At 42.3% G+C, this 17604-nt stretch overlaps 1 protein-coding gene across 2 annotated transcripts in view; it reads left to right on the forward strand.

Annotated features, from left to right (window-relative positions):
• Positions 1 to 17604, forward strand: part of LOC109923371 (transmembrane protein 150A-like) — a 95414-nt gene that overhangs the window by 8965 nt on the left and 68845 nt on the right. The window contains exon 3 of one of the 2 annotated variants that reach the window (XM_048616432.1): positions 6079 to 6126. The exons of the other annotated variant lie outside the window; for it this stretch is intronic. Coding sequence (XP_048472389.1) covers positions 6079 to 6126 — 48 coding nt within the window. The remainder of the gene's footprint in view (positions 1 to 6078; positions 6127 to 17604) is intronic. 2 annotated transcript variants of the gene reach the window in all.

The following is a 17604-nucleotide window of genomic DNA, read 5'->3' on the forward strand; positions in this document are numbered from 1 at the left end:
GGGGGGGTAGGAGTGAGCATATAGTTGGAGAGGAAGCTCAGAGAGAGAGAGAGAGAGAAGGATAGGTAGACAAAGGGATTGTTGATGGTAAGCCAGGGAAGAAGAAAAGCTACATAGGTGATAATGGGGACTATGAATAGTCAAAAATGGATTGGCTGTACTGAAAGCAGACCATATAGGATCTGGGTGTGGGTAGGTAATAGACCTAGAAGTAGGTGTTTGGGCTGTAAAATGATTAAACTCTATAATGAGTCCTGAAGGTTGTGGGGTCCCCAAGCAGAAAATGAGATGCTGTTCTCTCAGCTTGCACTGAGCCTCACTGGAGCACTGCAGCAAGCCCAAGACACACATGTTGGTCAGAGAACATGGTGGCTGTTGAAGTGGCAGGGAAAAGGAAGTTCAGGGTCATTTTTGTGGACAGAACATCTGTGCTCCGTAACATGGTCACTCAGTCTGCATTTCCTCTCCAAATTAACAATATCTACCCTTAAGGTTTATTGTGAGGAAGAGTAAAGGGAGACAGTATAAACTAAATAGAGATAGTAGGAACTGCAGATGCTGGAGAATCCGAGACAACAAGGTGCAGGGCTGGATGAACACAGCAGGCCAAGCAGCATCATAGGAGCAGAGAGGCTTGCCAAGCAGCATCATAGGAGCAGAGAGGCTTGCCAAGCAGCATCATAGGAGCAGATACAGTTTTACAAAGGAGCTGGCGACTAATGTTTCAATGCAAATGAGTCTTCCTAGAGGAGCTGAAGTAAGCATTCAGAATTATTCATAGATGCGAGGGAAGAATACCCGTTTCAGGCGGTGCCTGAAGACCATTATTTGACCATGATCATCATTATAAGCAGCTTATCGGCAGCTCGTAACGAACGTGTATTTGCAGGCCGTCAAGGCTTAGGATACCACCTGGTGTGTGAAACTGCTGAGCATACAACCTGAAATGCCACTCAGATCAGTGGCAATAAATTCACTACTTGCTGGAAAGTGCACCATCAATGTTGATAAAAACCTGAGAAATAGGTAGAGGACTAGGTCACATTGTGCCTCATTCGCTAACATCATGGAAAAACATGTACGTAAACTCAAATTTCCTGCCCTGCTTCCATATCGTCTTAGTGCTCAAAATTGAATGTTAATGTGCGGTGGTTCATGCGCAAGGACATTTAGGTTCCTCTGCATTCAAAATGAAGAAATGAAAGTGGGATTTTTTTTTGTTTAATTTTTTGGGATGGACATAGTAAAGGAATTTCTCTGTGCTGATACTTAATGTCTATTGAAACTCAGTATTCTTCAGATGTATCTGAATTGATGTGGATATTGAGAGTTATCATAATCATGATTTGCAAGATAGGTGCAATCTTAAACTCCGATACTGTCCTAATGCAGTTCTTTAGGCGAAATTTAATGTTCATTCTCAAAGGAAACTGTTCAAGATAATTTTAAAACCCAGTAAGTTCCTGTCCATCTCTCCATGGCAGCTGGAAAAGGAAAGCAAATTTCTTTTTGTTGAAAATGGGAGCTGCTGGAGTGAAAATCTCGCAGCTCTAGAGGAGAATCCTACTGCTCTCAAGGAAGCCATTGGCTGTCTCATTGAAAAAGCTAGCTTACTCATTTACACCACTGCCCTGGCTTTTCCTCATAGGCCATGCAAATGTTTACTTTCCCCTTTAGCAAGAATGGATTCAGGACCAGCTTTTAGAAAGTTTGAACCTGGAATTCTATTGGTAGATGTCGAGTACCTTCTTCAGTTGATCTTTGTCCAACTCCCAATGGAACAGACCTCATCAACCCCGAGGAAACACAGTTTACCCAAAGGTAGACATTTGCTTTCAAGACCCCTCATTAAATTGTAGGCCTGTAGTTCCTATGTACCAAAACACACAGTGTGAGATTCAATGTATCTGACACTCCTGATAGTGTCTGTTTTGAAGGAGTTTAAGATTCAGCCTGAAATGTGTCTTTTCCTCAGAAAGCCTGATAAAGTAATCAAGGCTTGGGAATCTTGGAGTGAGGTTTGTGTCTCAAATAGAAATTGTTTAGAGCAAAAGAATTTCCTGTTGGATTACAAACTGAAGCACTTTGCTGAATAGTTTGAGGAAACTGCACTAGCCAGTTGTTAGGCTGTGGGTTACGTTTTCGTCTTCAGGGAAAGATGCCTAACCTGCTGTCAAGAAGCAGGTCAGTCAATCAAATATTTTGATTAGGCTGCATGCTTCAACATTTAATAGATTTTTGGTTTATCGCCTGCTGGCTGGTTTTCCAGGACAGTGGGAATGCAGCAACTGTACAGAGGCGAGGCAAGTCTGTTCCAGTGGCTAAAGAATTTTCCAGCTCTCCTTGTGGGCCAGGAGGAGAGGGGTGTTTTCTTACTCAGCCTCTCTCTCAAATCTCCCTGCTGCTCCATGATTGGCCTCCTGTATGTGATGTCCCTGTTGAACATGATAAATTCAATTCCCCTCCTTCACCCAGGCATCAATTCCAGGTGACCCTCCAACACCACGACACTCCCTCCACTCTCCCTGTCTGCCCAGAGCTGTGTCCTTCCAGAGTCAGCCTGTTTGCCTGTCAACACATCTCTGCTTTGCCTTTTCTGGCTTTGTTTGCTGCTTTGCAGAGCCCACACCTCCTCAGCTATCTCACTAAATAGAGGGCTGGAAATATCCCTTGAATCAGTAAGTTCTGGATACAAGACTAGAGCTTTGAAACGTCCCCTGAGCACCATCTGGAAATCGTACACCCCAGCCTTGGGTCACGCTTTCTCCCTTTCACTTTCTTTATTCAGTCATGGGCTGTGGATGTTGCTAACTAGGCCAGTAATTTTGCCCTAAGTGCCCTGGAAAAAGTGGTGATGATCTGCCTTCTTGAAACCACCAGGGAGTCCACATTTTGTAGATACGCCAGTGGCAGCAAAGGAACAGCGATATATTTCCAAGTCAGGATAGTGTGTGACGTGGAGGGAAACTTGCAGGCAGTGTTCTTTTGCGTTTTCTGCCCTTACCCTTCAAGGTGGTAGAGGCCGCAAGCTTGGAAGGTGCTGTTGAAGGAACCAGGGCAAGCTGTTGCAGTGTATTTTCTAGATGGTATGCAACCTTTGTGCATCGGAGGTGCACAGAGTAAATGTTTAAAGTGGTGCACGGGGAACTGAACAAATAGGCTGCTTTGCCGTGGATGTTGACAAGCTTTCTGCGTATTGTCATGTAGCCAAGTATTTCATCACACTCCTGACTTGTGCCTTGTAGGTGGTGGTTGTTCTCAAATAATGTCTGGATCCATGTCTGTATTTAAAATCTGCCACACTGCCTTTAATGTGGAACTGGTTAAACATTTGTAGACTGCAGTGAAAAGATGTTTTAAGTTGAAAACTGAGTCATTATCACTGGGAGCCAACTCTAAGATAAACAGTTATTATTGCTTCCAAGCCTAAGGGGAACTGAAAGCACAAACTTGGAAGGTTTCTCATAGGTTCCAGAAGTTGGTGTTACTTTCAATTTGCATAGAGGTTTTAGAATAAATCAAGCTTGCATTTTCATCCAAAAAGCAAACTTTATTTTCTTTGGCATCATCTGCTTCCTAAAGATTATCTTGATTTGAAAAACAATTTTGTCATAATGTATCTTTGCACTCCTTACTCTCTTTGGAGAATGATATGGAACATTAGAAGAAATTTTCACTCTAATTAATAATCTACTTTGAGTTGTATGAATGCTTCTCTGTGGCCAACTAGTCCCAGAATCAGTTTTGAACCCAGGGTCATCCAGCTCCCAGGCAGTAGTACAACCAATCGAGGTACTTGGACTCTGCCAGACCAGCATCTGAAGGGTTCTCTGTTACTAACCAGCCAGGAATCTTTTGACTACCCAGTTGGCAAGAACAGGATAAAAGATAGGACTTACATTAACACTTTTCATCCATTGAAAGTTCAAAAGTGCTTCAAACTCAAGCACTTTTGAAGTGTGGTTGATTATATTGAAGTCAAAGATGGCAGACATTTGCCATCAAAGTCCCACCAACTACAATGAGCTAAATGACCGAGTTCTCAGTTTTTCCAGATATTTTCTAAATACCATGTTCAAAAATATTGTTGCATGCCTCTGCTGCAGGTGGGACTTTGAGCTGGGAGGCCCAGGTTCAGAGGTAGGGACAGTACCACAGCACCACAAGAGCTCTCTGTTTTGCCCCCAGTGGTTACATACAAATTATAAGCAGAAGCCAACCGTTCAGCCCATCGAACCTGTTCTGCCTGTTAATAAGACCATGGCTGATTTGATAATGGCCTCAACTCCACTTTCCTATCCACCCTATACCGTTTGACTCTCTTGTTGGTCAAGAATCTAACTCGGCCTTAAAAATAATCGAAAGACCTGCCTCCACTGGTGTCTGGGGAAGTGAATTATTTTGATTCATGACTATCTGAGGGAAAAGAAACTTCTCGTTTCCATCTTAAGTGGGAGATCCCTTATTCCTAAACAGTGTCCCCTACTTCTTGTCTCTCCCATAAAGGGCAACATTCTTTCAACATCCATCCTGTCAACTCAGGATTTTATATATTAATAAGGTCTGTTATAGTTCCTCTAAATTCCACTGGAACCTTTAAGACAAGACATAAGATCATAACGATATAAGAATATAATATTATAAGATCATAACATCAAACCTTTCCTTATAAAATAACTGCTTCATTCCAGGAACAAGTCATGTGATAGAAGTTAAGTCAGTTCCTCCGAACTGCTTCTAATGCCTTTTGATACTTTTTCAGGTAAACAGACAAAACTCTTCACAGTACTTGAGATGTTGTCTAACCAACAGCTTGCACAATTTTAGCAAAACCTTCCTATTTTACTATGTCATCCGCCTTGCAAGAAATGACAACAGAGGGTTGTGAATCTGTGGAATCATTTACCACAGAGGATCTTAGAGGCTAGCTTATTAATTATATTCCAGGCTGAGATAGACAGATTTTTAATCAGTAAGGGAGCTAAGAGTTAACGGGAAAAGGTAGAAAAGTGGAGTTGAGGATTATCAGATCAGCCATGATCTCATTGAAAGTTGGAGCAAGCTCGGGTGGGCTGAATAGCCTCTAACTGACTTGTATGTCTTATTCCATTTGTCTTCCTAATCACTTTCTGTACCGGCATACTAACTTATTGCCACTCAGGTACTATGGTAAGTTGCTTTTCCTCATGTAATGTCATTAAATCTTTTACATCCTTTTGCCAGGGCATGTACGATTTGGGTTTAACATTTGTACTGTTGGCATCTTTAATAATGCAGAGCTCCTTCAGTACTGTGCTAAAGTGTCAACCTTGGTTATAGGCCCTCCATCTGACAGCAGAAGTTGAACCTATGGCCTAATGACATTGAGCCAAGCTGATATGATGGTATCTGTAGGATGCGAGGCTCTTTCCAGGACAGAACATTTTGTACATGAATTATTCTGATATGGCAGAAAATTGAAGTTATACAATATAGACACTGATTAGCTTTTGTTATTTGAGTGAATTCCCATGAACTCTCACTATACAATGGGTTATCGTTACCACTTTGTTTAAAACTCCACAGGCACACTGGTACCTGCGTCACTGTTCAGTTATCATCAAATGTAAATAAAACGTGAAAGGTGCAAATTGTACGCAGGAAAACCCTGGCCTGTGCTGGCAGAGTTCAGGATAAGGGGACACAACCTTAAAGTTAGAGCATCAGCAGTCAGGGATAATGTCAGTGGGGGAGCAGAAATTTAGAACTGTTGTCTGTCCATGATGCCCCAAATTACAAAGTGGTTGAGGCCGCAGAGTGGTCAAACTGAGATTGATACAGTTTTGTTAAGCTAAGGCATCAAGTGTTCAGGAAGCAAAGTGGGCAGGCAGAGTTAAGAAGCAGATCAGAAATTGAAAGCTGGATTGGGCTTGAGATGCTGAATGGCCTTTTTGGGTCTATGTGAGTTAACTTGAGATTTCTGTTTGCACCCTCCACTAGCCGTTGCTGGGATGTGCCGAGTTGCTGGTGGTGCTGAGGAAAGCAATGGAGGAATGGAATGACCAATTGACTGACTGCCTTCTGATTTGTTTTGAACAGGTATGCGGTGGCAGTACGGAATCACCATGTTTGCCCTGTGGATAACTGGTATGGTACCCTGGCATTTATCTCTTTGCTGCAGAGGGATGGGGAAATCAGCTGTTTTGGGCTTCCCAACTATGTGTGTGAGATTGCAAAGTGGGGTGGAGGGTGGGGGTTGTGGGGTTGTTAGTCTAGGGCCAGGATACACAAGAGTAAAGAGTAGGCTATTTAGGGTGGAGCTGAGGATTAATGTTTTTCACTCAGAGGGAAGTGAATCTTTGGGACTCTCTACCGCAGAAGACTTGGGGAGCTCGGTCATTGAGTATTTTCAAGACAGAGATTGATAGATATTAATGGATATGAGGAAAGTACAGGAAAGTGACCTTGAGGTGGAAGATGAGCTATGATCCATTGAATGTTGGAGCAGATTTGACGAACCGAATGTGCTAGTCCTGTTCCCATTTCCTGTGTTTTTGTATCTATCCTGTGGAGTTGCCCACATCAAACTGACAACATCTACTCAGTCTCCATGTGCCTTCTGATAGATTATGTTGATATTGATAGATATTGATTGGGACGGACTTTCGCCTGTTTTAATGTCGGTCACTTGGCTAGAAAACGGCAGCACAAGCTGTTCATTGCAGGATCAGTCCACATGTGTTTTACTAATGGAGAAGGAAATGGAAGCTGGGGAACTTGGGAAAATAAATAGGCATGACTTGAAAAGAGTTCATATTATGGAAGAGGAGGTGCTGGAGGTCTTAAAATGCATAAAGGTAGATAAATCCCCAGGACCTTGAGGTGTTTCCCAGAAATCTGTGGTAAGCTAGGGAAGGGATTGCGAGGCCCCTTGCTGAGATATTTGTATCATTGACGGCTATGGGTGAGGTGCCGGTAGGGCCCTGGGGACTGTTACTGAACAAAGAGACCTAGGGGTGCAGGTGCATAGTTCCTTGAAAGCGGAGTCACAGAGAGAAAGGGTAGTGAAGAAGGCGTTTGGCACACTTGCCTTCATTGACCAGAACATTGAGTATAGGAGTTGGAATGTCATGTTACGGCTTTACAGGACATTGGTGAGGCTGCTTTTAGAATACGGCATACAATTCTGGTCATCTTTCTATAGGAACAATGTTTAGATCTTAGATTCCCTACAGTGTGGAAACAGACCCTTCAGCCCAACAAGTCCACACCGAACCTCAGAGCATCCCACCCAGACCCATCCCCTATAACCCACCTAAACTACACGTCACTGAACACGATGGGCAATTTAGCATGGCCAATCCATCTTTGGACTGTGGGAAGAAACTGGAGCACCCAGAGGAAACCCACGCAGACACGGGGGAATGTACAAACTCCACACAGTCACCTAAGGCTGGAATCGAACCCGGGCCCCGGTGCTGTGAGGCAGCAGTGCTAACCACCGAGCAAGCTTGTCTTTAGGCATGAAAATAGGAATTTCTGACACATCTTTTGTAAATCTATAGCAAGCATTACTGCCACTGGACCAGTAACCTAGTGGCTTGGACTAATGTTTTGAAGCATGAGTTCAAATCTCACCATCGCTGCTGTGGAATTTGAATTGAATTAATAAATCTACAATGAGAACAACTAATCACACTAATGGTGATCATGAAACTGTCATTGATTGTCAGAAAAACCCTGTAGCTCACATTAGAGAAGGAAACCTGCCATTCTTATCCAGTCTGGCCTACATGTGACTCAAAGACCCACAGCACTGTGTTTGATTTTTAACTGCCCTCTGAAACGGCCCAGCAAGACACTCAGTTCAAGAATAATTAGGAATGGTGAACAATACTGGCTTTATCATTGAACCAACATCCCATGAAAGAATACATAAAAAATTAAGATGAAGGAAATTCCTGATTGAGATTGTGCCCTTTCCTCGTGATACATGTATCTAGTTCTTCAGTTCTGTTTCCAATCTTTTGTGCGGTCACTTAAATCCTGATTGCACATTCTTAAATATATCCTTTTTCACTTGTCCTTTCTTCTGATCTGGTCTTTAATCATTTCCTGCATTTTTCATTTTTCTCTGTTGTACTTTTGCCACTTCAACCTTACTCATTTTAGCTTTTGCTTCTTCCTCGTTGCTATCTCAGTCTAATCTGCAGCAATTGTTTCCTTTGTGAGGACTTTGAAAGATTCCTCATTCAGGCACAAGCCGAACCTGTCTCAGACCCGGAATCTGGTACCTTCCCTCCGATGTTATCCCTGCAGCCAGACAATTATTCCAGTTGTGTTGCTATTCTTATACTGATGAACATGTGTGAGAAGGTCTTTATTACTGCCTTTGAGATGCTGCTATTTAATCCATCTCCTAGTTTCTACCTCTCAGACCTATCTAATCCTCAGTTAGCTCAGTTGGCTGGACAGCTGGTTTATAATGCAGAATGATGCCAACAGCATGGGTTTAATTCCTACACCAGCTGAAGTTACCATGAAGGACTCTCCTTCTCAACCTCTTCCCTCACCTAATACATGGTGACCCTTAGGTTAAACTACCTCCAGTCATCTCTTTTGCTGACGAGGGAACAGCCCATTGGTCTGGTAAGACGATAGCGACTTTGCTTTTACTAATGCTTGGTTATTGGCTCCAACATGAACCAAGACTTTGGACTTCTCATCATACTCCATAATTCTCAGCATCAGTTTTGTTGTACCTGGCACATAGGAAGAAGGGCATTACCTTGACTCTCGGTTGGGGCTTTGAAACCAGCTGTTAGTCCTCTGACATTGGAATCCTCTGCTACCCCTGTCCATGTTTCTATTTCAGAGCGCTCCTTGTCAGTCTCCCACATTCTACCTTCTGTAAACTTGAGGTCTTAAACTTACAGCAAGTCCCTGTACACCATTGCCTCTGTGCTTGCTAATTCACTCCCAGTCAGGAAACATCTTGATTTTAAAATTCTCAATCTTGTTTTCAAATCCGCACATGACCTTCCCTTTCTGTAAGAGAAGAGGTGGTGACATAGTCATAACATCACTGGCATAGTAATCTAGAAACCCAGGTTAATGTCCTGTGGATGTGAGGTTGAATCTCATCATGGCAGATATTGAAAATTGACTTCAATTTAATAAAAGAAATCTGGAATATAAAGCTAGCTTAATGTCAGTTGTCATAAAACTCATTGACTGCCATGCTTACTTGGCATGAACACCGTGTGATTTCAGACCTACGGCAATATGGTTGACTCTCAACTGCCTGTCTGAAATGGCCTGGCAAGCTGGTTCCAGCCCAGATAGTAACGGAAAAAACAAAATTCTAGTCCATCCAGCGATATCTACATCCTGTGAATGAATAAATAAAAATATCCTATTATCCCACTACTCTCTGAGATATCTGCTCCCTTCTAACTTTGGCCTCTTGCTTTCCCAATTATAATCGCTGTCCTTTTGGTGATGGATACTCAGTTTCGTAGGCATTCATCTTTGGAATTCGCTGCCTCTAGATCACTGTCTGTCCACTTTCCTTTCACTTGCCTATTTCATCTCCTGACTCTCCAAAGCCTGTCCACCATCTCCAAGGCACAAGTCAGGAGTGTGATGGAATACTCCCGACTTGCCTGGATGGTTGCAGCTCCAGGAATACTCAAAAAGCTTGACACCATCCAGAACAAAGCAGCCTGTTTGATTGGTACCATGTCTATAAGCATCCAGTCCCTCCTCCACTGACTCTCAGTAGCAGCAGCATGTGCTATCTACAAGATGCACTGCAGAAATTCACACAAGATCCTTAGACAGCACCTTCCAACCCACGACCACTTCGATCTAGAAGGACAAGGGTAGCAGATACATGAGAACACCACCACCTGAAAGTTCCCCTCCAAGCCACTCACCATCCTGACTTGGAAATATATGGCTATTCATTACTGGGTCAATATCCTGGAATTCACTCCCTAAGGGCATTATAGGTCTACCTACAGCACATGGACTGCAGCAGTTCGAGAAGGCAGTTCACCAACAACTTCTCAAGGGGCAGCTAGGGACAGACAATAAATACTGGCCCAATCCAGGTCACTGAGTGAATAAAAAGAATTGGTCAACTGCCCTAATATTATTTTTTTGGCACAGTGTCATACTTGGTTTTATGATACTCCTGTGAAGTGCCTTAGAATGTTTTATTACATTAAAAATGCATGCAAATATAAGTTTTTCTTTTCTCCTTCTCTTTTTCTTTCCCCTCTCCACCTCGTTCTTATCCTGTCCATGTTAAAACAGAGCAGTGGCCACACTGCATTCCTGGCAGCTAATCGGTTGCTGGTAAATGTCTCCCATTGAATAACAGACACATCCATCCCCATAAATCCAAGGAGCTGCACAATTCTGATACACTAGGCTGGATACTAATCTGAACTCGGGTTCTGAACTGTGCTTCGAAAGAGATAACTGTCTTTGACCTGCGGCTTTTTTGAGGGCTCGCAGTCATTGAACTGGATGGAAAAGCTTGGGTGGTTTCAGCCTCAACAGTAGAGTGTACAGCCAACACCACACTAATGAGATTCTTCGCGAACTCTGATGTTTTCTTTATGGCTCAGGAATGTAGCAGAGAGGTCAAGCGTGCTTTAAAAGTTAAACTTAAAACTATTTACCCCAGACTTGAGTTTGTTTGAAAACCAATAATTCTCTATAGGACCTGATTCAATCTGAAGGTGATTATTTTACTTGTTCATGTTGTTGTATTATGGCATAGATTCCAGACCTGACAGGCCTGTATCTTTAAGACAGTTCCATGGTATCAGAACATGTGATGCTCCAGTAATAAAGGTAACTGCCTCACCTTCAGTCCCTCTCTCTGTGTAATGGAGCCAGTGTAGTCAATTGATTGGTTGTGTGTGAAATATACAGTCACATCAATAAGCATTGAACCCAGACTATGTATGTAAGTCTGTGATATTATAGACTTCTAAATAGCACTGTAAGTAAGTTTCAAGATATTTGACTCAGCATCTGTGGTATAGATTATGTGTGGCTAACAAATGGTAAATAACAAACATCAACATGATGGCAGTAAGGGAACACTAAATTCTTCTTGTGACTTAAAGATTTCAAGAGGATTTGTAGATCGGGATGTTACCCAGCAGGGTGACAAAACATTTGCAAGCAAGTCTACAACCTCCTATTGTGACTGATAGTTAGTAGCAGTAAGTGAATGCTGAAGGCTGAACAGGTGACAACAATGTTACAGTTGAGAAAAGTCTCTTTCCTAAAAATTATCCACTGATCTGCCCGAATTCAGAGTTGAAGTTCCAACTACAATTAAGACAGTTGCGCATACCTCCTCCCTCACCCCCATCCCAGGCCCCAAGAAGACTTTCCACATCAAGCAGATGTTCACCTGCACATCTGCCAATGTGGTATACTGCATCCGCTGTACCCGGTGTGGCTTCCTCTACATCGGGGAAACCAAGCGGAGACTCGGGGACCGCTTTGCAGAACACCTACGCTCGGTTCGCAATAAACAACTGCACCTCCCAGTCGCGAACCATTTCAACTCCCCCTCCCATTCCTCAGACGACATGTCCATCCTGGGCCTCCTGCAGTGCCACAACGATGCCACCCGAAGGTTGCAGGAACAGCAACTCATATTCCGCTTGGGAACCCTGCAGCCCAATGGTATCAATGTGGATTTCACAAGCTTCAAAATCTCCCCTCCCCCTACCGCATCCCAAAACCAGTCCAGCTCGTCCCCGCCTCCCTAACCTGTTCTTCCTCCCACCTATCCCCTCCTCCCACCTCAAGCCGCACCCCCATCTCCTACCGACCAACCTCATCCCGCCCCCTTGACCTGTCTGTCCTACCTGGACTGACCTATCCCCTCCCTAACTCCCCACCTACACTCACCTTTACTGGCCCCATCCCCGCCTCTTTGACCTGTTTGTTTCCTCTCCGCCTATCCTCTCCTCTATCCATCTTCTATCCGCCTCCCACTCTCTCACTATTTATTTCAGAACCCCCTTCCCCTCCCCCATTTCTGAAGAAGGGTCTAGGCCCGAAACGTCAGCCTCTCTGCTCCTATGATGCTGCTTGGCCTGCTGTGTTCATCCAGCCCTGCACCTTGTTGTCTCGGATTCTCCAGCATCTGCAGTTCCTACTATCTCTGTGCAGCAACCTTGATTTGATTTGATTTAAGCTTTATTGTCATGTAGTCAAGCACAGATGTATAAGAATACAATGATAGGTACACAATGTCACCACATGCATTGCCATCTTCAGTACGAAGGTACCTAGGTACAAAACTTAGGTAAAAGTGGTCATATAGAGAAACAAAGTTAAAAGTGAAGCATTACCGTTATTCTTAGAATAAGTAGAAAAATAAATAAAGTTAAAAGTTAACATTACAGTCCTTTCTAGTTCCTAGTAAACCTTATTTTCAGCATCTACGATTGTACGAAGCTGACCTTTGCTGAAGATCATGCTTCTGCACTATGGTGGCCTAACCCTGCAAACTTCCTGATTGGACTCCTCTGGACTTGCAGGATTCCTAAGATAGTGCAGAGAGACTCTTCTTCATCAGGGCATTTGAGGCACAGTTATAGTTGAAGAAAAAGGCTGCTCTTCTTGTTGTCTGCATCCTCTGCACAGATGTTGGTCCATTTCACAACTTTGTTAAAAAGGAAACCTGCATGGAAACTCCAAAAGAGTTACATGTGACATCGCTGGGATCTCCATTTTGGTGTCAATGCCATAGGAAGACTTCAGTCTGTTGCTTTTGAAGAGTAACGATAGGGAAAAATTAAAAAGAAAAAGAGACAGAAAAGGTTAAAAAAGAGAAGAGAAGGGCAAAGCTAGTAAAAGAAATAATCAAAGACTGCACTCTACTTCTTAAAAAAATGAAAAGACTGCAAAGAGAAATGGAAGGCAAGTACTTAACTATGGATTGGCACACCTTTGACATTCTGTCAGAATTTCAGCTATTTAAAGAAAGAATTAATCTTTATGGATCATCAGGTAGCTGACAAAGAATGACTGGCAATTAAACTTCTTCTCATTTTGTGCACTGAAGGGTAAAGAAAAATAAAATCCTCCAGTTTTACAGATGATGACCACAAAACTCCTGACAAGATTTCAGATCTTAAAACATCAACTAGGAGTTCAAATCAATTTCAGGATACATGGGCTTGAGTTCACGTTGTACCACCAACACTCCGGTGAAACAATTGAGCAATTTGTAGGTAGGGGTATTTACCCGAACATGTGGAACAGGATTACATCAAAGTTGACTCTATGACTCTGTGACTGAGCTAAAAGGCTTATCAATCTGATCATTGCCCCCACATTGATCAAACTTATCCGAAAGGCACAAACCCAAAGTAAATCCCATTGACACTCTGCTAGAAGAACAATGGAAGTTTGAAGTAATTGTGCCAGACCAATGACATCTGGAAGTGCTTGACTCTGGAATAAATATTCCAGCCATGAACAGGCTTAGTGGAACATTATGTGGAGATGTAACTTCTCTCACCAGCCAAGACAGTGTCCAGCATTTCGTGACAAATGACAGTTGTGTTCTGTTGGACAACATTGGGCTAGAATGTGTAGAAAGCCCAGTTGCTTCACAAAACTGAAAGCACAGTCTAACGCTCCACATCAACTTGTGAAGAAGGGCCAACTGAGGAATGATGCCAAAAAGCTTCCCTAGTTCTGTCTGTTGGCACCCATCATTTCCACAAAGTCCAAGAGCTAACCACAACATTACCACTTAGAGACCGTTACACAGTATACATGGTAAACCTGACCTACTGCATGGACACCTTTAGAAAAGCAGACACCTTTACCTTTGTCCAAGTGATATATCCCAAAGGAGTGGAGAACATCCCTGTTATGTCAGTTTGACACTGGTGCAAATGCAAATATTATCCCTTTACACATCTTACACTCAGGGAACTGGCAGAATCAGTACAGTTCACGTAAGTTAACTGCTTACAATGGATTCAACACCCCATGCACTGGCACTGTCTATTTTAAATACTATTACAAATCCTTGAGACAGACACCTAGAAAGTTTTGACAGCTGTGAGGCCCTTTTAAATTAGTTTTTCATCCCCTCAGTGGCTGTGATTTAATCCCCCGTTCTCTGAGGCCTGATTGCTGTATTAATCACTGTCTGTGAAAAAGGTTTTCTGCAGTTTTAAACACCCTTCCCACTTTCCCCAACTGCAGTCAACAAATATTTCCCCTCCGCCACACCCTATGTTAAAGACTGGAGAGTAAATGCCAGTTAGTCAGAATCTAGACATATATATTTAGCTCCACTAACCACAAAATTCTGCTATCCTTCTGATAGGCTCTTCATGTGCATTTTTATACAGTTATCTAATAAATTCTTAGGACTTGTGTGCCTTATTATTTAATTCCTTGGTATTCAATATCCTATTAACAAAATTTGATATTAACAGATTCCTTTTTTACTCCCTAGTAAATGAGTTACACAAAAAAAGCTATTCATACAAAATGTTACAATGTACGATGTATTATCATTTTGTACTATTATACAAACAATCTTTGTCAATCTCTATATTCCAACCTCCTCTTAAAACAAAATTGTTTAATATGGCTTGAATAAATCTTGTTCTCACCATTCATTATTATTAAAAAGGCATCTCTCTTTGAGGACATCCAACAATTTTTTTAACAAGTACTTGTTATAAAGCAGTACACAAGCTGGTGACTTGCGTAGACCCATTTTATTTCAAATCTCCTTTCTTTCCATCATCTCGTTCACACTCATTAGATCTATACTGAATCTCTTTTCCGTGACACTTTTTGTTGAGTGGGCATTGTCCCAAAGCAGCTGTCATCAATAAAACATTCTATAGGCACATTTTTGTTCCAAATACTCTTTATAAAGGGGTTCCTTCCAAGTACTTGATAAATGCAGAGCCATATTTGTTGTCTCAACCAGTGTAAGTATCTCTGCAGCTGAGGCACTTTTAATTGTTCTCTTTTATTTTTCAGCTCCTACGCTAAGGGACAATACTAGTTTCTCCCCCTTAAAAATACAGTGAATCCTGCTGTACCTGAATAACCATCAGGAAGATTAACATGTGATGCTTCACTAAAACTGACTATTCTCATGCCTTCTGGGTCATCCAGGACCTTCACTGCCTTAATTGCCTTTAGTACTCTTACTGCTGTAGCATATTTCAGCATGTTGCTTAATTCCAATACACACGCTATCCCCCTGGTTGGTTAACTCTGCTGGTTACAGTGTGGTGCTAATAACACAGATCATGGGTTCAATCGCCATATTCACCAAGCTTGCTAGCTTCCTACTGAGACTTTAATGATCCCTACTTTAGGGTTCTTGTGGTGCAGTGGTAATGTTCCTACTCATGGATTGAGAGACACGGGTTCAAATCCTACCGGCTGCAGAGGTTTGTAATAGTATCTCTGAATAGATCGACTAGAAAAGTAGGTAGAAAAATAAAATTTTAATTCCCATACATCAAAACACAAATCTGGCCGGGTTTGTGTGCATATCTAGTTTAATTGCCCAATTAAACTTCTCCACTGATTCGCTGCTTCCTTAGCACACCTCTTATATTGTATGTGGCACAATTTAATTAGGATCCTATTAACATTTTCTAGGTAAGATTCAGGGTTAGTCTCTATTTTGTCTAATATGTGCTCATGTATAGTTAAAAGCTGTGTAGAGTTTTGTCCCTTTACTTGAAGAAGGATGTATAGTGATTGGAATGATGTGAGCTGGGGGGATCACATAGAATATGAGTTCCCTGATTGGGGCTGTTAACCTGGTCCAATCAGGGAGCCCTGACTGACAGATATAAACAGGAGGGTCAGAGGTTCTGCTCAGTCTAGGACCTGGCTCTGAGCTAACTGGGTCAGTGTCATGTACTATGCCCATGTAAGTAAAGGGTGACTTGGTGACAGGACACTGGCTTTTATGGAGTTATTTCAGGATGTAATTGCATTGGAGGCAATTCAGAGAAGGTTCACTAGATTGACTGCAGAGATGAGAAGTTTGTGTTATGAGGAGAGATTGAGCAATTTAGACCAATATTCTCTAGAGTTTACAGGAAATCTAATTGAGGCATATAACATACTAAGGGGGATTGACCAAGTAGATGTTTCACTTTGTGGGGCAATCTAGAAAGTCAGGTCATTGTTTTAGTCTGAGAGGTGGCAGATTTAAAAACCGAGATGAGGAGGAATTACTTCTCAAAAGGGAATATCCCAGGGTGCAGTGGACACTGGGACACTGAATAAATTTAAGAAGGAAATAGATTTATAATGAGTATTGGGTTAAAAGGTTATGGAGAGTGGGCAGGAAAGGCTGAGATTAGATCAGCCAAGATCATATTGGATGGTGGACTGGGCCTGAGGGGCAGAATGGCCTACTCCTGCTCCTAGTTCTTATGTTCTCGAAGTCTGACTTCCAGTTTTGAATTCTTTTATCATTTTACCCCTCACTAATTTTTCAAATGCCTCAGATCCCCACCTCAGGAAATCATTGACATGCATTATGAAAATAAATTCTAGTTTTTCTTCACTGTTCCAGTAAACCATTGCTGGATCTGCTTTCAGTTGAACGTAATTTTTTAGTAGACCAAACCCACCAAAATACCTAGCCCTGGATACATTATATAGCCCGTAGATACATTTATTCAACCTCTGTAATTTCCCTTCTGTATCTCCAGCATCTTTTGGAAGCTTTAAAAATATTTCTGTTTGAAGTCATTCCCTGTGCAAAAGAATGTTGCTTTGATATCAATGGGTGTGTTGCTAAAATCCTTAAATTTGTTTTTTCTGCTGTCAGGGTGTCTACTCTCACTTCCTGCTCACACAGTCATTTGTCGAATCCTTCAGCACCAATCTGGTCTTAGCTTTTTATGTATCATCAAAAGAACTTTTTCCTGTCCATATCCATCTATGGGACAAGGCTGATAGTCTTTTAGCTGATACCTGCATGTACACCCCAAATTTCCTCCAGCCGTGTAATCTTGTTTCGTGGCACCTTCTATTGACTTCAAACTGGTTTCTTGTGACTAAATCTTCCTGATCACAATGGCCTCCACTCCTGGTGGATTCATTGGTCTGTTTTAAATCACATTGTACACAGTGAGGCTCTGTAACTGGGAATGGGTAAACATTCAGGCTCTGTAACAGAGATGGGTACACACATTCAGGCTCTGTAACTGGGATGTGTATACATTCAGGCTCTGTAACTGGGATATGGACACAGTGTATTGGAGCTCTGTAACTGGGATGTGTGAAGAATGAAAGCACTGCATGTATTGGAGCTCTGTAACTGGGACATGTGCGCAGTGTGTCGGAGCTCTGTAACTGGGACATGTACACAGTGTGTTGGAGCTCTGTAATTGGGACATGTACACAGTGTGTTGGAGCTCTGTAACTAGATGTGTACACAGTGTGATGGAGCTTGGTAACTGGGATGTGTACACAGTGTGTTGGAGCTCTGTAACTGGGATGTGTGCACAGCATGTTGGAGCTCTGTAACTGGGATGTGTATACTGTGTTGGAGCTCTGTAACTGGGATGTGTA

This window comes from Rhincodon typus, chromosome 34 (genome assembly GCF_021869965.1).
Source record: "Rhincodon typus isolate 14 chromosome 34, sRhiTyp1.1, whole genome shotgun sequence".
Lineage (NCBI taxonomy): Eukaryota > Metazoa > Chordata > Chondrichthyes > Orectolobiformes > Rhincodontidae > Rhincodon > Rhincodon typus.